Source organism: Xyrauchen texanus, chromosome 9, assembly GCF_025860055.1.
Source record: "Xyrauchen texanus isolate HMW12.3.18 chromosome 9, RBS_HiC_50CHRs, whole genome shotgun sequence".
In the NCBI taxonomy this organism is placed as follows: domain Eukaryota; kingdom Metazoa; phylum Chordata; class Actinopteri; order Cypriniformes; family Catostomidae; genus Xyrauchen; species Xyrauchen texanus.
In genome coordinates this window covers 12,871,296-12,890,990 of record NC_068284.1, presented here as the reverse complement: position 1 = coordinate 12,890,990, position 19,695 = coordinate 12,871,296, and the positions used below count along the sequence as shown (strand labels likewise).

General features: G+C 39.1%; 1 protein-coding gene across 3 annotated transcripts; it reads left to right on the top strand.

Moving 5' to 3' along the window:
* The first annotated feature begins 278 nt into the window (after window positions 1–278).
* rc3h1b (ring finger and CCCH-type domains 1b) lies at window positions 279–19,663 on the top strand. 3 transcript variants are annotated; one of them, XM_052134515.1, is made up of 19 exons: window positions 279–401; window positions 1,812–2,250; window positions 2,358–2,478; window positions 2,749–2,988; window positions 3,081–3,256; window positions 3,631–3,831; window positions 3,998–4,130; window positions 4,320–4,551; window positions 6,800–7,045; window positions 7,350–7,537; window positions 11,949–12,370; window positions 12,919–13,077; window positions 13,167–13,313; window positions 13,416–13,629; window positions 14,378–14,465; window positions 14,595–14,685; window positions 14,805–14,972; window positions 15,171–15,265; window positions 15,346–19,663. In XM_052134515.1, exons 2-19 carry the CDS (start codon window positions 2,020–2,022, stop codon window positions 15,503–15,505), a joined length of 3,312 nt encoding a protein of 1,103 aa, XP_051990475.1. In that variant the 5' UTR covers window positions 279–401; window positions 1,812–2,019; the 3' UTR covers window positions 15,506–19,663. The 3 variants fall into 3 exon arrangements, with proteins under 3 accessions (XP_051990475.1, XP_051990473.1, XP_051990474.1); XM_052134513.1 differs by having other exon boundaries at window positions 14,375–14,465; XM_052134514.1 differs by having other exon boundaries at window positions 299–423; window positions 14,375–14,465.
* Window positions 19,664–19,695: the final 32 nt, after the last annotated feature.

Below are 19,695 nucleotides of genomic sequence, written 5' to 3'. Positions count from 1 at the left end.
CGTTGAAGAGTTCAATGCCAAACACTGGTTGTTATCTGAAAAAAATAATTGTTTGTAAATGTATTAATCAAGACCAATCTCCATATCACAGTACGATACTGGAGATTATTTTTGAAATTCCATTCGAGTCCGAATAGATGTTGTTGCCAGGCAACAACTTCGGGTGCATTCATAACATAGTAAAGAGTCTGCATGCAGTGCGCTGCTCGACCAGAAGGGGCGCCCCGGGTCTGACCCGGTTCTTCTCTTCCTCGTTCAACTCAAGCGCTGCTGCTGCCGCTGCTGGTAGTTTATGCGAGGAACTCCCGAAGTACTTCGGCAACCCGTTATAACGGTCGACATGGCGACCGAGGAAATAATCAAGCGTTTTCTTAAAAAAAGATGAAGATAGCAGATTCTCCGTAAGAATGAGAGAGTGCATGTGTATGTATTGTCATTTCGCTTCTGTTGATTGCAGAACGTTGCATTTATGTGTGCATAATGTGCGTAATGTGTGCGTTTCTGGGTGTGGATCGCACACTGCTGGCTAATGGTTAGCCTCATAGCACGCTTGCAGCAGTTAGCCGCCCGGCTAGCATGTTTAGCTTCGACTTGAACCGTTTAAAATAGTTTGTGTCGAGAGTGGAGACGTGATTTGTGAATGTGTATCATCATATGATTAATCGGTGTAAGCCAGTTTGGTCTTAGCGGTCTATTCAAATGAAACTAGTTATAAAGCGTAAATTAGCAGATGTAGCTTGATAGCTTTAACCAGACTGGCTCAATATAATGATGTGTTTACACGGAGAGGCCTCTGCTTACTGGAATAGCTATTTACAGTTATCCACGTGACAATGGCAAAGTATTTGCATATATTCGTACCCATGATGGCATATTTCCGCCACAGTGTTTTGAGTCTGTTGTGGTTAATGATCAAGTGTATTGGTGGTCGCTGTGTTACATAATCGCGGGACTTCTCGTGATTAGCCTGCAATGTTTCACATTTCGCTTTTTTCCCGAGTTCCATCCGCATGTCACCTCACTGAATAACAACTTTTGGAATCAATTGAGCTCTTTAAGTCGTAATAGGAAACGAAAAGAGTGTGATATTTGCTGTTGCTAGCTTGTTCAGCCCCTTAGTAGACACAGAAGAGCAAGTAAACATGTTTGCTGGATAGCTTGATGGAACAAAACATTCAAACGAGATTAGCAGTTTTGCTCTATTATGGTTGGTAACTTATCGTTTCCATACGATTAATGGCAGTATCGATACGATACTGTCATAAATATGCATACATGTTTGACACTGAACTGTAGTTTATTGACCGAGTTAGTTACATTAACTTGTATACTCAATTATTATAATTTTTTTGTAACGCATTTTACATTTTGTATGCATTAGGTGAAATTATTTTTCCGCATTAAGCTGGGGTCAGCCATAATATTGTGCCCCTGAAGCAGATAGGGTCAAGGGCCCAACAGTGGCATCTTGGTGGTATTTGGGCTTGAACCTCTGGTCAGTAACCCAGAGCTTTAACCACTGAGCCACCACTGCCACAAAGTAATTTTTATTTAAACTGTATATATGTATATAGGTCTTTGATATATTATTCTGGGTTTCTTGCTAACATCGTTCGTTGGGTAACATCTACCTGATGGGTGTCCTCATTGGGGTTGATATAAAATAAGACAACGTTACATACTGTGTTTTTAGTGCGTATTTGTGTTTTAATCATTTATACCACAGAAATTCACAGTTTCAGTAATTATGCTGCTTTCTGATTTCCATATATGTTGAATTAATGTAAACATCTTCATCTCTTTTGTTCCAGGTTTCAGGTCTCACACCATGTGATGATCACCCGGGACGTGTGAACTTAATTAAAAACTCCTGTGTTGAGAAGATTTTTTGATTCCAGTGGAATCTTCCATTTTCCCCCCATCTGTTTCGTTCCTTTTTGTTAAATGAAACGCCCAATCGCACACACACCTAGAAGAAACCCCCCCAGCTTTTTTTACATGTAGAATACCCTTGCTACGATGCCTGTACAAGCTCCACAATGGACAGAATTTTTACTGTGCCCCATATGCACACAAACATTCGAGGAGACGGTGCGTCGGCCCATCAGTCTGGGTTGTGGCCACACCGTTTGCAAGATGTGCCTCAACAAGCTGCACCGCAAGGCCTGTCCATTCGACCAGACGACCATCAACACTGACATCGAGCAGTTGCCTGTCAACTCGGCCCTGTTACAGCTGGTCGGGGGCCAGGTGAGAAATTTTGACAACTTTTAATACAGTTTTACCATAGTTTTTCACAGCTCCAAATAGATGATCTACGTACTATGTGCGTCATTTAATTGGTCCTTCTCTCTCAGGTGCCCAAACTGCAACCTGTGGTACTCATTACTTGTCCAGAGGACACCAAGCATTATGAGGAGGCACGGCAGTGTGTTGAGGAGCTGGCCCTGTACCTCAAACCCCTCAGCAGTGCGCGAGGTAACTGAATTTCTGTCATACACATTAAAGAGATAGTTAGCTAAAGTACTCACCTTTGCGGTACTTTCTGTTAGCCTCAATCGCCATTCACTTTCAAGCACCTTTTTTCACTACAAAAGTGAATGGTTATTGAGGCTAACATATTGTCTAACATCTCCTTTTGTGTTCCATGGAAGACAATCATATGGGTTTGGAACAAATAAAGGTAAGGAATTTATGGCAGAATTTGTGTCAAAAATCAATGACATATTTTTGGTTTGCTGTTTCTAGGGGTGGGGTTGAGTAATACTGCTCAGAGCATGCTGAGTCGCCCCATGCAGAGGAAGCTGGTGACTCTGGTGCACTGTCAGTTGGTGGAGGAGGAGGGCAGGGTCAGGGCCATGCGGGCGGCACGCTCTTTGGGTGAAAGAACTGTCACTGAGCTCATCCTGCAGCACCAAAACCCCCAGCAGCTCTCCTCTAACCTGTGGGCTGCTGTAAGAGCCAGAGGCTGCCAGTTCCTGGGCCCAGGTAAGATGGTACTTTAATAGGCTCTTTTAATATGTTATGTGTGGAAATTTTGATTCTAGTGTCTTTTCTGTTGGTCCTTCATTTATCTATAGCCATGCAGGAAGAGGCACTAAAGCTGGTGCTGTTGGCCTTGGAAGATGGATCTGCTCTTTCCAGGAAGGTTTTGGTCCTCTTTGTGGTTCAGAGATTGGAACCAAGGTTTCCTCAGGCCTCCAAAACTAGTATTGGACATGTAGTTCAGCTCCTATACCGTGCCTCCTGCTTCAAGGTTGGTCCCCTTTTTCATGCACTAGATCTTATGAATTGGTAATTATGTTATGCTATTCAGATTCAAATCTGTTTGGAGTTAATCAGATTTCACTCTGTTCAGTGTGCCTTGACAGCTTATTTGTAATAATATTAAAGGAAAATTCTGTAATCATTTACTTACGTATTACTTTCTAAGTGGAACACAAAAGGAGAAGTTGGGCAGTATGTCAGTCTCAGTCACCATTCATCATTGCATTGTTTTTCAATAGAATAAAAGTGAGTGGTAACTGGCTGTCCTTCTGCTTAACATCTCCTTTTTTGTTCCACAGAAGAAAGTCATCCTTCTGACTGCTGTAGTTCTGAGGGTTTAATTGAATATCCTGGTTATTGCAGGTGACTAAACGAGACGAGGACTCATCACTAATGCAGCTGAAAGAGGAATTCCGCACATACGAGGCACTTCGGCGGGAACACGACTCTCAGATTGTTCAAATCGCCATGGAGGGAGGACTCCGCATCGCCCCTGATCAGTGGTCCTCTCTGCTCTATGGAGACCAGTCCCATAAGTCCCACATGCAGTCCATTATTGACAAGGTCTGTCATAGTCAAAGTTATTCAGCCTAAATATAACCTCCCAGTCCATAATTGTATCATAGTGTCTTAACACCACTGTCAGACCTACCTACTTCTCTCTATGCACTGCTTGAAGATTTCATGCATCCCTTCATGTTAACTGTTTCATGTTATGCTTGTCTTTCAGCTGCAGACACCAGCATCGTTTGCTCAGAGTGTGCAGGAGTTGACCATCGCACTGCAGAGGACAGGGGACCCCGCCAACCTCAACCGGCTAAGACCTCACCTTGAGCTGCTCGCTAACATTGACCCCAGTCCAGGTTTGTTACAAGACAAGTGCCATATGACATATTTAATTTCTGTATATTATGCTGAGATATTGTGACTTCTATGAAATTGTCAGATGGGGTTCCTCAATAAACATGTTCTGTACTCTGGTCAGCTTTGTTTGATATTTGCTCTGATGGTCTGCTCATATTTTCCACACTTATTTCTGTTGCCATCTTCAGATGCACCTCCACCTACCTGGGAACAGCTGGAGAAAGGGCTTGTGGCGGTAAAAACAGTGGTACACGGCCTGGTGGACTTTATCCAGAACCACAGTAAGAAGGGTGCTGACACCCAGCAGCCACCCCAGCACAGCAAATATAAGACCTATATGTGCAGAGACATGAAGCAGAAAGGAGGCTGTCCCAGAGGAGCTAGCTGCACATTCGCCCATTCTCAGGAAGAGCTGGAAAAGTGAGTGCCATTATCTCAGTCATGTCTGGTAATGTTAAGGCAAAGTTCTTTGCAAAAAAGGTCAAAACAGTTGAACAAACTTATTCTGTTTATGAACAGTCAGACACTGGACATGTCACTGGGGGAGGCATTTAAATATGTACTAGACATGTAAATTCTATGAGTATAATTTACATGAGATCAGTATAAGCTGTTTTAACCGCTCAGTGGTATTTTAAAGTAATATATATAAATGCAGTATGTATTTTGTAGTTTGTTTACTACATTCACGGTGCTAATGCTATACATGGCCATAGTATGAACCTGTTACCCTCTGTTATTGTAATTTCTGATGACACTGATACGTATGCAAAGATTGGTGTATAGAAGAGTGTTAATTGGAAGACTGCATTTGTATGAAGCAGCATATCATACAACAGATTGAATGGGCACTTAAGAGTATTTGAGTAGTTTTGGTTCCTTTTGTAGACTGCTCCAAAAAAAAAAACACATGACATGGTCTTGGAAAATGCCTCTACAATTAATCGTACAGATATAGATAAGTTTGCATCAGCTCAGCAACTCTGCACTCCAGGACATTCATGTTGATTTGGTCACTCATTTGAGATCAATCAAAATGTTGGCATCAAAGTCGGTGGAGCACTGGGTAACACAGATTATCTTGAACAATGGCAGTAAGATGTGTGTTTAACAGTTTTACTGAAAGTTCTTGCTGGCAAGTTGTTTCGAACCACTGCAACAAACTCAACATATGTTTGGCCAGTTTCAGTTTTAAATGATGTCACACCCATTCATTATTTGATTTTGCTGGAAGTATATTGGTGCCGTTAGAATTCAGCTTGTCAGTAAAGCAGCATGAGTCAAGTTACGGTCATTGATTTGATGAACACTGTTTTGCTTTTGAGCTATACTTGAAAATGAATGCAATTGGTGTAAGAGCTTTTGAATAGAGATTTAATTTGCTGAGTAACGTAATTTTTCCCACCGTGTCCGATATTAAAATCAGTGCGACACACATTGCAAAAGGCGTGGGTATTGTCGATATGGCTTCTGGATATGAAATTAAATTCTTCCATCCAGCTGTTGTTAAATGTACATGTATATTTAGTTTTTTTTCACCGGAGCACCAGCTGATTCTTCTCCTCCCATCTACCAGTGATGCTTGATTTAACATCCCGCGTCTACTGCCTGCGCAGATATCAACAGCGCAACTGGGTTGTTGGTTGCCAGGTTGAGGTTACAAATGATTTGTAATGTGTATGAAGTGTCGATTGTGTGAGTAGGATGCGTTTCATTCAAGATCTGGCAACTGGACCACCTTGGAATAATATATTGATGTGATTATTCATATAATGTGGTTTGGGCCATACAAATTACGGGATTTTTTGGGGAGAATTAACAAAACGGGAGACTCCCGGGAAAAACAGGAGTGTTGACGGGTATGGTTACGGGTATGGTTACAAGCCGTTCCTGAAGCAGTGCTCAGTTTTACAACTGATATTTGGACATCTAATGTAAGTTGAGCGTATTGGACACTTCAGTTTTTCAGATCTTTGGAATTGTTCTGTTAGACGAGTAATAAAGAGATTTCATTTTATAAAAATAGTGGAAAATGACATCTGTTATATAAAGCAACTCATTTGCAGTTAATTGTTATTTCTACCTCTTTCCAGTCACAGAGCACTTTATTTTGAGAGTTGTTTAAGTGAGAGAAGATCCTGTAACTTAGTGCAGTTTGGGGGAAATTGTAATGTTTAATGATTTATTTTATTATGAAAATAAAATGTTGCATTGAATAAAGGTAGATTTTGTTTGTATATGCAGTCAATAATAATTCTTATTAAAATCGAATTATTTAAAATCGGAAACGTTAAAAATCGGTATCAGCAGGTCACACTTGCAACAAATCGGGAATCGGCCAAGAAAATTGCAATCGGTGCATCTCTACTTTTGAATGTAAAATACTTTGAATCATTATGTAATGTTTGAAACATTCATGTTGAATTTGTGTTATACCAAGATTTGGTATCATTGGCTGGTATATTGCTCACTGTTGATAAAGCCTTGATGTGCCAACTCACCCTTCTACCAAGTTACACTTTTATTTGCCACTAATTGCCATACTGGCTGTTTTTATTTCTTCCGTTTGTCCATTCATAGTGTACTTAAATGAATATGGTCAGCAAGAAGGATATATTTCATAAAACTGGCTTTACAATGAGAATATTTTATGGTGTCCCCATTGCAGGTACCGCAAAATGAACAAACGTCTTGCAGCGCGGTTGCCCTGCACTCCTGGCTTGCTGCCTGATGAGATGGTTTCTCTTGAGCCTGGGCGAAAAGCTTCAGCCCTTTCCAACGGCATTGTGACACCTGGTTCTGGGACACCTCTCCCTCAGCTCATCCCCAGAGGCACAGACCTCTCTGCATATGACCTCCTATCCAAGCCCAAGATGGATTCTAGTATGAGTGCTCCTGGGTCACCACCAGACTGGTAAGCTTTTGTTTCTGTTTCAATATTGTCAACCTCATTACATGGTATAATTTGTTCAGAGAAATTGTTTGTAAAATTTATATTTTTAAAGTAATTGATTCTAATAAACCTAATGAGGAAAACAGAAATAAATTGATCCGGAATTGTAATTTACAATTTAAGGTTTATCAACAATTACAACACATCCTACAAAGCATATCATTCCAAAGGAACACAGCATTGGAAGCGAGTGGATGAAGTTTATTTTGAACAATTTCCCTGATCTTTTCAGTCTGACCTTTTTGCTCTTTTGGTCTCCCTTCAGTTTGGATAAACCTGGCCTGGCCCTGACATCTCACCCCAGGGTTGAGCACTTACCCATGCCCAAGCAGGTGCCAGCCATGCCCAGAGGTGCGCCACAGATGTATCCTCAACAGCAGCCTGAGCTCTTCTACCCAGAGCCAGGCAGACCTCCTCCCTCAGGATCTCAGTATGATGCTCAGTACCCAGCAGGTGAATGGGGGTTTGATCAAATGGAGGTTGTCTGAATGGATAATATGCTGTCAGTCGTTTAAATTATCACGATTAATTGCACAATTTTTCTTAGATATTTGCTAATAATAGCAGATTTTAAAGCACCACAATTTTACTCTGATACAGTGTGTATATATATATATATATGTCATACACACACATACAAGACAATATGTTACAATGTAATGCCAAACAAAGCCTTCCACAGTATAAAGATAGAACTGCACTAAAATGGCACCAGTTCAACTAACATTAAATGTTTCGCAAAGTCTAACTGGGAGGTTGATTGATTGAAAGAACTAGTCCCCCCCCAATAGGTTGCATATTCATTGCAATGTGCATTAAATCTCTTAAACTCATCCTCCACAGATTGTGGCTATTTGCTTTGCATCAGCAATCATGAGTCTTAAAGTTTCTTAAATTCAGTTTTCCAAAAGTTAAGGTCATAAAAAGTCTTCAATATCTTAAATGATTCAACAATTTTGGGGAGGAAAGACAACTATCTTGATATGACCTAATGTGATTTCGATTTAATTAAATAAATGCACACGCTGTGTCCTTCAAAGTGAAAATGCAGCACTGTTGTATATTCTCCAAGCACACGGGGGCCTGTGAGTGTGCTCCGCTGTTGTAGAGCAGTTCACAATCATTCAGTCATATCAGAAATTTATGACAAGTGATTACTAAAGATCAACTGTTGATGATGATATAGTGTTGATGAAATATGACAATGTTTACTTTTAATTGTCAAATGGTTGTAGATTATTGTAGGTGTGCACATTTTATATCCCTTATTTGTTTGAATGAGTTGCTGGAAGCAGTGAAGCGCATGCATTTCAAAATAAGAGTCCCGGGTGTATTTTGATTTGGTGTATTTATCCACCCCACCCCAACCATAAAGTGCATCTGGAATTTAATAAAATTTGGACTCTTGGCTCTCCCCATCACAGGAAGAAAAGACTGAGAGCATTTAATATAGGCTATCAATTTTAAAAAACTATTGGCAGATTAACTGGCTTTCTTTCAACACATTATTGAATCCGCACAATCAGTGCTTGAAGTGGAAGATAGTGCAGGTACTCTCCTTATTAGTATTAAACTTTTTTTTTTTTTGGTAAATAAATTCTAAATGAACATATATTTATTATATATAATCTTGGTTTTACGGCAGTGTTCTTCAACGACTTTCTTGTGGGGGCCAGATTATACAGATTAAAACTCGTCGTTGGACCATCTCCAACTTTTTTTCTGGATATATCTTGCCTAACACTAACATGAAAAACAAACCTGTTAATAATTTGCATTTATTTACATTAAAAATATATTTAATTACATTTTAAAAGAGCTATTTAAGTCATATTTTTAAGATCTGGATGTAAATTCCTTAAGATTTGGCTGAAGAACAAACATTACCTCACACCCTCAACTAACAAACAGGTCTTGATTAACTTTACTTTGAAAATGTAAAACGGAAGGAAAAAAAAAAAAAAAAGAGTATTATTTCTGTTTTTCATTTTAAATTTGAATCCTCTCCTTCAATGAGGGGATAATTAGCCTTTTCTTGTCATTCTCATATTGTGATATTGCACACAAGAGCCAGATACTTGTGCAGATAATCATTAGAAACTGAATCTGATTTGATGATGTTCAGGATTGTGAACTCTGACATGCATCTGTATGTAGAGCCAAACGCTGTCAGGAGTTATGCATAGGCAAGTTGAGTGTTGTTAAACTCCCCACTGAGATTTGCGCAGAGAGTGCTCTGATATTTGCCAAATTTGATCAAAATCATTTGGAGGGTCAGATAAAAGTGACTGGCAGGCCTTATCAAATCACTGACTTGCATTAAATAAGACATTACATCATACTCTGAGAAGTGGTGGTACGCAAGAAAAACTGACGGTACGCTGTTGTCTAATTTAGAGAAGTGTGTACCACTGAGCACAATCCAATATAGATCAACTGCTAATTTGTATAATGGTACATAAACCAATTTTAATGTGATATATATATATATATATATATATATATATATATATATATATATATATATATATATATATATACACACTGTATGTGGCATGTGGCAAGTATTTTAAACTTGTATATAGCCTACCCTGTTTTACTGATAAGAAATGTTAAGGCCATGTTGAATGTGTGCCCCATGATTTATTTTGAGATTGTGTTGGTTTGTTTTGGTATGATGATACGGTATTAATTTTATTAGTTCAGGTCTTGAAAAAGGTCTTTAATAGTCTTAAATTTGATTTTAACAACTCAGCAACTCTGTGATTTGTGTCAGGGCATCAAAGCAATTGTTAAGTGCAGCTTTTAGCTCCACATGAAAAGCATTTGCAAAACATTTTCTGGTTCTGCATTTTTGTGAAAGTTAAGTCTTGACATGCTTCTGTGTTAATTAAATTGCACCTTACAGAGGCTGCAAAGTACTTGATTTCTGTCAAGTTCCATCTGTTTTTTTTTTAATATAACAAATAGTGTTTGTACAACAAATAGTGGTCCTTTCCCCATCATTTGATCACTGACTCTGCTGTTGTGTATGATTGTGGTGTGTGTGTCGGTGTAATTAGTCCAGGTGAACACATCGCAAAGGTTCCACCCTGCTCTAACCAGTGTCTGATTGTGTTTTATTAATGGTTAGTGTTAATCACGATTAAGAAAACATAACATGTTAAACTTTTTTAATTAATTGCATGCGTTAGCGCATTAACTTTGACAGCTCTAATTTAAAATTGTTGGTACTCAATCTTTAGCTTGAAAACTTCATGCAGTTCTCTTAAGATGGTGACATGATGTTGCCTGGATCAACATGCTTGTTGGTCCTAGAACAACATTCCTTTCAACCAATAAGATTGTAGGTTTAGAGTTAATCCTATGGCAGGACTTCATTATTCTATTATTCATTATTGTTTCCCTCTGATTTTAGGTGTAGTTCATGGTTGAGGGTAGGACTATGTATCTTAGAAATGTTGTTCCAGGACTTGCAAAAGATGTTGAACTAGGAACATGTCCTACTTGGCAAAATCACAGTGACCATTAATGACAGTTTTGCCACTCAAAATTGCTAAGAAGATGTAATATTTGTCAATTGTGTTATTTTCAGTATCATTGCAACCAATCAGAATTCACCTCAGACTAAATTCCTAACAATTCCTAACGTATTATTATTATTTTATTTTAATTTTAAGTAAGCGACACCAGGAAACCAAGTACCCAGCCTAAAGGCTCTTTTTGAATGTGAGTCATGTAAAAGAACATTTACCACATGGCCTTTTGAACTGGCTAATGCCAAGAACTACTGTTATAAATGATTGCCTTTTGAAATCAATCTATGAAAGTATGTCACAGTTGATGATCATGTCTGATTTTAGAGTACTTCACTAAATACCTGTAGATGTTTATTTGGGGATTTGACCCCATGAATGCAGATTACTCAAAAGGATGATTATAAAATCCAAAGTTCTACTTCAGTCAGACAGACATGTGACTCAAATCTCATAATCAGCAGAGTGCTCAAGCACTAAACACACACAGCCCAATATTCTGCATGTGCCTGGAGTATTTGCACTAATTATTGGGTCCACAAGGTGGCAACACTCACAAGTCAAGAGCACATGTGCACATGTATAACTCGAGTCTGAAGGAATATAAAGACATATTTATGGTTCTAAGCTCCTGAAGATAAATAGTCTGATGTCTTATAGCATTCATAGCGTAGCACTCATGTGCCAACCGCCTGTGTATGCGTGCACAGTAATATGGAATATACTTTGACAGGCTCACATTCAACTGTAAACAGACGCCAAGCATTCGCGTCAAATTGGAAGTATACCTAGGGCTTAAGAAAATAGCAATTTTCTCTGATACTTTATGTATTTGATCCAAGAAATAGAAATTGATCAAATTTGTCTTTCACTTAGATTGAAGATGAGTGCGTTTGCATGCATGTTCTTAAAGTTAATAAGTTAAGTTAATTCTTAAGTTAATAAGTTGACGATGTGTGTTATCATGTAAATGCTTCAAACGGCTCTCCTTTATTGTTGTAAGGTCATAAATAGCGTAAGAATAAACCGATCACCATGGGTAGATTTTTGCCCATTACCCATATTTTGCATTGCATGTCAAATCTTTTACTGCCATTCTTACTGGTTTGTCCAATGCGCACTAGGGTTGTGCTCATGTCTCTTCACGGTTTGACGTCAAAGCAGAGAATAACTTGATTATTTTAAATGTCATGGAAATGCTGTTTTCTTGCTTTGTCCAATTTTTTTTTAATAAGGTGATTTTTGGGAGTTATCAGCATACTGGTGTACATGTAAACACGCTCAATGTTAATGCAAGTCATAACGTTCATGTTCTTTTTCTCTTACAGGCAACCCCTACCCTTATCAACCTCCACAGTATGTACCTCCCCGCTATATCCGTAACCCACCTCCCCCAGGCGAGTCTTCAGTGTCCCCTTACCCAGAGTCCTACCCAGGTTATGGCCCAGAGCGCCAATATCAGGGCCACCATGCCGGTCCTCCTTTCTCAGCCCATCCCTACGCACCACCCTCCCATTATAGCCGCAGACATGGACACTATCCTCCACCTCCATTTGCCCCTTCTAGAGACGACTTGGTGAGGATGAGCCCGGTTCCTTTGGACGTTCCCCCAGCTCCTATGCATCCACCTCCAGCAGGGAGTTCAGGGTCTCTGTACCACCCCCAGGAGACTTTATCCCGAGACAGATACCCACCTGATGGTTACTATCCTCCTGGACCCCACCCCAGCCAAATGAGGTCCCACATAAGAGTGAGTTCTGAACTGATCAATGTTTCAGCTTGCCAAGAAAAAGGTTACCTTCTATCTACAGTATAAAATACAAAAACATTGCTTGAAATTCAAAAAGTAGCCCTGCCCTCCAACTGCACATAAACTTTTCAGACCACCTTTTGCAAATTGCACTCAAAAATGGCTTGAGCTATTAAAAACTGACAGAAAAACTACAGCTACTGGGAGTCAGGGTAAACAGGTTTTATACATCATCTCTATTGACTCCAACAATTGACTCCATTGATAAGGTTATCGGTAAATTATAAAACTGACACAAGGGGGGGCGTGACACCTTTGCTGTCTACTCATATAGTGGTCCAGTGGCCCTTTCCTAATTGAGTGGTTCTTGGCCAGAATAAGCTAGAATGTGGACTAGATCGTATGCTGATTGTTCAAAGTCTGACTCTGTGAGACTACTGAGACTGTAACATGCTTTTGCCACTGCACTGAATTCCTCAACACCCTCAGGTTAATTTGTTTATGTAAAGCTCCCCTCTTTATGATGCTTTGTGACTTCTGTCCCCAAGGACCCGTACAGCCGCTCTCAGCCCAGTCTGGATGACTTGCACCGCAGGCGTAAGGAGCTGCTGGTCCAGCTGGAAGAGAGGAAAGTCATCTCTCCTCCACCTTTTGCTGCCTCCCCCACCCTGTCCACTCACCCATTTACCAACGACTACCCTCAGGAGGTGAGACCATCTCCACGCACTCTTAAATTAACCCCTTTCATTTTTGTCTCGGTGTATCATAAATAAATACACTTCTGAAATGTCTGTAGTATTTGGAGGATGGCTCTAAAGCTTTTGGAAGCCGGGAGCCAGACTATGCTGGGCAGTATTCCCCCTGGTCATGTGACACCATAGGATCATACATTGGCTCCAAGGATGCTAAACCAAAAGATGTCAGTAGTGCTGTGGAGATGATGGTAAGTAATTAATCTCAGCATTGTTGTTTCATGATAATATTAACCATAGTAACTGTTGGTCAGAGTTTTATTATATTTCTCTTTTTAACTCCTTTACTACAGAATGCAGATGGAAAAGTTCTGCACGAGCCTCCATTGGACGCCCAGCGACGCTCTGCAGAAGCCAAAGACGATGATCCCATCATTCCCTTTGGTCCTCTGCCCACAGTGTCTCCCTTTGGAGCCATTTCACGCACCTCTAAAATGGGTTACCAGACCACTGGGCCAGTACAGGCCATGGCCTCTTCACAGGTCTCGGGTTCCAAACACATGACCGGTGAGATCTTCATAATGTAATTCTAAAACAGGAACATCTTCTGTCAGTTATCAAACATAGAATGAAGCTTGTTCAGGATTACTAGGTTTATTTAAAGACTGATTTTAAATTCTCTGAATGTTTTGTTGTAATCAAATTAAGGGCTTGGTATTGATGCAGATTTTATTTTATTTCGACTAGTGGTTGGTATGTTACGCTGTCTGATACAAAAATGCTTTTTTTGTCCAACTGTTTACATTCACCTTGGACATAAATTACTTGTTTTCATTAATACCTCACCAAGATGGGTATTTTAACGGAATATTTTAACATTTAGGCATATATCTGCATTATCGCAAATCTCAGAGCACACAACATAAGCTGCCCGTCAGTCAGTAACCAGGTACCAAAATGAGGAAATAAGTTAACTCTGGACATCAGCAGTGCTCCATGATCATCTAGTGGAATAGCTGCTGGTGGAATGGAACAGACAGGATGTGAAGGGTTTTTAAAGTTTACAATTGTTTATTTGAGATGCATCGTCTTAAAAACGTGGTGCAAAACATGATGCAACTGCCAAATACATCCATCCAACATAGACCAGCAATTACAAATAGCACCGACTGAACTTGCTCTTATCGCCCTTATTGTTCTATGCCGAGTACTCAGCTGTGTATCTGTTGAACATTTCAAAAAGACCAAAATGCACATTCTCAACATGTTGGGGAAATGTAATTTCTTTTTAGTAAACTCTGTTTCCTCACAGCAGACTACTCATATGGAAACCACAGTGGTTGGGGCGGAGCATCTTACCCTCAACACCAGAGCATGAACTCTCAGGGACACTTCAGTGAGCGGTATGCCAATTGCACCCTCTGATACCATAGCTTATTCAGGATACATGATTGTTCTGTTTTATCATACATTTAATATGAAACACAAGGAAATAACTTCTATCTGGTCTCTTTGCTCTTATTTTTCAACAGTCTGCCTGTTTCTGGCCCTGATCGTGAGCAGCTCAAGTTTGAACTCCAGCAAGTCAACCAGCAGATCAGTCAGCAGACCCGTGGCATGGAGGTGTGTGTGAAATGTCAATCTAAATTCATCACGCTCTAATCAGCCGGGCCCAGGTTACACTTGTTTCCTGCACTGTAATATTAATGAACTCTAATTACCTTATTTATATGCACACACAGGCTGCCAGTAACTCCATGCTCCTGCAAAGAGAGACATGTGCACTGGCATCTCAGCCTGCGCCGGCAATGAAGTGGTCTTCAGGTGACGCTGTGTCCAGTGAGCAGCTCAGCATGGAGCTGCATCACGTAGAGCGAGAGATCGGAAAGAGAACCCGTGAAATCGCCATGGTGAGTCACATTGGCTCAGTTATTGAAAGAAGAAACTCTTCAGCCAGAAACATAGTCTATGCAAGTCCGTGGGTGCTTGGCATAATGAGCGAGAGTTACCTTCAAATGTCTGTGCCAAACGTGATGATATTATTCAGGTTGCTAGATATATAAAGATCTTGAAACTTCAGCTCACTGAGTTTATTTGCATGATTGTAGGAGAACCAGGTGACCCATGAATACAAGCTGAAGCCCGCAGAGAATGGGCAGCCGGACCATAAAGCCCAGCTGGAGGAACTATCTTTAGCTTTGGGGTAAGTGAGGAAATAAAGCTTGCACACATCAGGCTAATATATCCACAAATACACTCACTCTCTCCTCGTATCTCCATCAGTGAGGTGTCTAATGGATCCAGTGGCATGAAGCCAGCCAGTAATGTGGGTGGATCTATGCTGTCTCTGAACAATAAGACGTCTTCTCTCACCCTCTGCTCGGCTGAGCAAGCGGCGAGTAGCTCAGACCTTCAAAAGAATGGTGTTGTTCACTCTTGCTAATAAGCGTATTTACACGCAAGCGGCACATGCACACGCATACACGCACACAAACAACCTCACCGCCTCCAAAGGTCAATATTCTTTCTTGGAGGGCTTAAAAACATCTATTGACTAATTCAGCTTCAAGAGATGGAGGATCAGGATGCGTTTTTTTAATATTCAGAAGGGACATATTCTCACACACACACACACGCGCACACACATTTGCATGCTGCTACATGCATGCACAAACACAAACTTCTCTGTTGTTTTATTTAGAGAAATGAGCAGTATCTGCCGTGATATAAATTTTCTTTCTTTTTGTTCTGTGAATGAGCTTTTTGTTTTAAATGACTTCTCATTGCCTGGAAACCAGGGCATCTGAATAATGCTTACTTTTTGTTGTTTCCCCCAAATATCGACAAAGAACAGTAATCCCAAAGCTAGCATGGAAAAGATGAGGCAAATTTGATCAAAACAAGAATCCAGCACACTATTTTTAGCATCAGGGCTAGTTGCTGATTTGTGACTGCAGTCTAGGCCTCTGTTGAAACGTTTAGCTCCCTGGATCTTTGCAGCCTTGAATATGATCTGACTCACCAGGTTTAAAGTAGCATGGAGAACCTTTTATGAATCCATTTTTATGGACCGTTAACACAGGTCTCCCCACATGAAACACAACCGTGGCAGTGTATCGCTGTAAGGCAGTAAGATTGAGCTCTGGATAACACAAGGGGAAAGAGAGATATATATATATATATATATATATATATATATATATATATATATACACAGTATATATATCTACATATATAATCAGTTGTCAGGTTTCGTTTAAATTATTTAGTTTGGCTATATAACTGTTAAGGAATTTGTAAATGTATGATAACGTGTCTAAAGCATTCTGTTTTATAGAATGCAAACAAATGTCTTTAAAAATGAGCACTTTTTTTCCATGTTTTTCCCATGTGTGTGTGCTTTTTAGTAGAAGAGGTGCAACACTTCAAGTCCCTTGTGTTCTTCAGAGCTTTGTGGTTCAGGGTTATTTTTTTCCCGTTCCTTGTGCCACAGTTGTTGCGTAAGATTACAGCCTATTAGGAAATCATTTCACCAGTTTTCCCTAACTTCTGTGAAGTTGCTTATTTGGCTCTCCTGGTTGAGTTTGCATATTCGGGTCTTGCCTCTAAATCGCTGCTTAGAAATATACCAGGGTGTGTAGTTTCAACAAAACTGGGTCTTGTCGAGTTACAGTTTTGACACTCTGGAGAAAATTCATGAAAATCCTGATGGGTTTCCAGACTGGTGTTCATATTAGATTAGCTATTTAATGTCTTTTAAATTGCATAGATCTGTAAATTACCTCCTTATCATTTCTTTAATTTGTTCAGAATCAATTCTCCAGAGAAAATGACAAATTTCTGTAGAAATAGATAGTTTGTAAAAACCATTCTTGCACACATTATCGCAATGAATTGTACGCAAGACTTGTTTTACAATTATTTCGCTCATGATTGAGGCCCATTGAGTTTATACTTCTGTTACCCTGCTTTGACTTGTGTGTTTTTACACAATCTGTTCAATGACTGTTTAAAAACAAGGCCCCATAAAACAAAGAGAACAAGATTATTTGCAGTCTGAAGTCTTCCTATAGTGATGACATTCTTCACGTGTGACATTTTGTTCTAGTCTCTTGAGACCGACTATGATATGCAGCTCCAATTTTGGGTGCAACCTCTTAACGTGTAATCTTTGTCATTTCTGTGCTATAGCCGTGGTGATATAGTTGATTTCTCTTATTATTATGATGACTTGTAGTCATGGTCATTATTGAATCTTTTTGCTCGTGAAAGAGCACACAGCTTTTTCAAGCAATCGTCAAGATTTAAGTCGCGCTGTGCTGACACGTAGAGATGACGTCGACCTTCCTGATGAGGGTTAAACTTATTGTTTGATGTCCATCACAATCGCTTGGCAAGTTCTCCAAAATGTCATCTTTCTCAATGCGGAGTTGTTACCACCTCCCTCTCCTTGACTAGGAAATATAATTCTCTATGAATTTTAGTAGCATTTTTCCATGCTGTAGAAGATTACAAATCCCATGACCTAGTTAATGCATTGCCTGATTTGAGATGTACTGTGTAGGGTTAGCTAATGATTTCTTAGCTGAGCCTATTGTTTCCTTTCTGGTGAATCTGGCCCCAAACTAGAGCTTTAAGATCTTTCCATCTGCTCTTAGGGTTCTGTTTTGAAGTATTCTGTAATTTAGATATTTTTACCCCAAAACAGCAAATTAAGCTGATTTTTAGGACCATAAATAGTGTTTGGTATTATGAAAATAAAAATCTGAATTTAATTTGACACAAGGTAAATGAAGCTGATTTTTAGGACCATTACGAATTTTAGTATTATGGCCATATTTACATAACAATTGCACTCGTATGTTTGGACATTTTACTTTGTAATACTGAAAAACTTCCATTCTCAATGGTGATTCTCATTAGATGCAAGTCATGTTACTATAATACAATGCTATAATCCAGTAAAACAAAAAGTTACAAATACATTTATATTTAAATCGGTAAAACAAATAACAACATTATGTATAAATACTGAATTACTCTTGCGCTACTGTAATGAGAATAAAATTTTTTCAAAATGAAAATAAATGGCACAATTCAGAAATTATTAATGGTCCTAAATATGCAAAATGTTATGTATTTCTTATTTGGGGTTAAAATTTGACCTGACATGTACTTGACAGGTTTGTGAAATTCACCCAGTTGTTGAATACATAATTCAATCACTATTACGTGCCACCTCACCCATCCAATCTGCATTTCTTCAATTTCCATCTGAATTAGCCAAATTAATTCATTTCTTTAAATTGAGGTAAATTGCACCAGGAGGATATAATACACTCACTGAATTCCCTTTGTATTCAAACGGTAAAATAAAACTATTGCTTACTGCTTAAATTGCATAGGATATGTTCAGAAAGTGGCTACATGATAATTGACATCGATAAAGGCATATGAACCCGATTAACCACAGTACATGGCAAGGCTTGGTATATGGAGAAAAGGAATTTTGCTTTGTTTTGTCGTCCACTTGTTGTTTGCCAAACTGAATTTGCTAACACGCTCCAGTCACCATTAGCATTGTGATTTCTTTGGTTCTGTGCTAGCGTGATGAGCATTTGGTTTCGCAATGCTAATCGCTTCTATGATAATTAAACAGCGCCTGACACATTAACCAACGCTTCTCGGGTGTGCTGATATTTTTTCGTTTGGCTTTCACAGAGTGCCCAAAGCTGTATTACAGTAAGCATTCTCGAGTGATGCACTGACAGGATGCTTTTTATTTTAATCTTTGGATTATATGGGAATGTGCTATCTTGCTTGGGTGCTATAGAACTTTTGTTTTCTCTAATTATCAGTGGTCTCACTGAGTTTATTACTTCTGCGTGGATATTTTTCGTTTGTTTTACGATCATGTTAACCATCCACACATAGCGAGTTAATGGGAAAAGACTCAGTAAGGTTCATTTACAGTTTCGTGCATGAGGTTTTTTCCCTCAACAAAGAAATTGATGGATAACGTGGTTTTCTTTGAGAAGGGGTCTGTTCCTAATAGATGATATTCATTTCTCTGCCTGGATTGTGTCTGTTTTGAACAGACCTGTTGAATTCATTTAAATGAAAATCAAATTAACTCATTTTGAACCTTATAACACTGTTATGGCTGTGTCTTTTTTTTATTTTATTATTATTCCTAACTTTTTTGGGAAATGTAATGGCTTTTTTATGATTACTTCCAAGTTGTCTTGTAAAATCTCTTAAATTAAGGTACAGGCTCAATTTCAACAAGGAAAGGTTTTATATATAAATATATATTATACTCCATTAAGGAATGTTTAGAACCATCTTACTCCAATGTGGATGTAACCATTATTACGCCATTTTATGACTTTGTAAAAGAATTCACTGTGTGAAAATTGGTTTGCATTTTTGTATAATACAATCTGCTTTTTTTGTTTGATCGAAAGGAGAGGGAGGTGAAACTGGATGTTAAAGGACAAGATTAAAAAATATTTAACAGAAACCTGTGATATGGGAAGAAAATGTAACTTGTGCACAACAATGATTCTAAATGAGGGATGGAATAAACAATGTTGGTAACACTGCTATAAAATGTGTGTCTCCGTTTTCTAT

Bases quoted from the DNA above. Each gene is read 5' to 3' on its own strand.
- rc3h1b (XM_052134513.1), top strand. From the start codon at position 2,020: ATGCCTGTACAAGCTCCACAATGGACAGAATTTTTACTGTGCCCCATA. The intron at 12,371-12,918 runs GTGAGTTCTGAA...TCTGTCCCCAAG, and splicing joins AAATGAGGTCCCACATAAGA to GACCCGTACAGCCGCTCTCA. The intron at 14,973-15,170 runs GTGAGTCACATT...GCATGATTGTAG, and splicing joins GAACCCGTGAAATCGCCATG to GAGAACCAGGTGACCCATGA.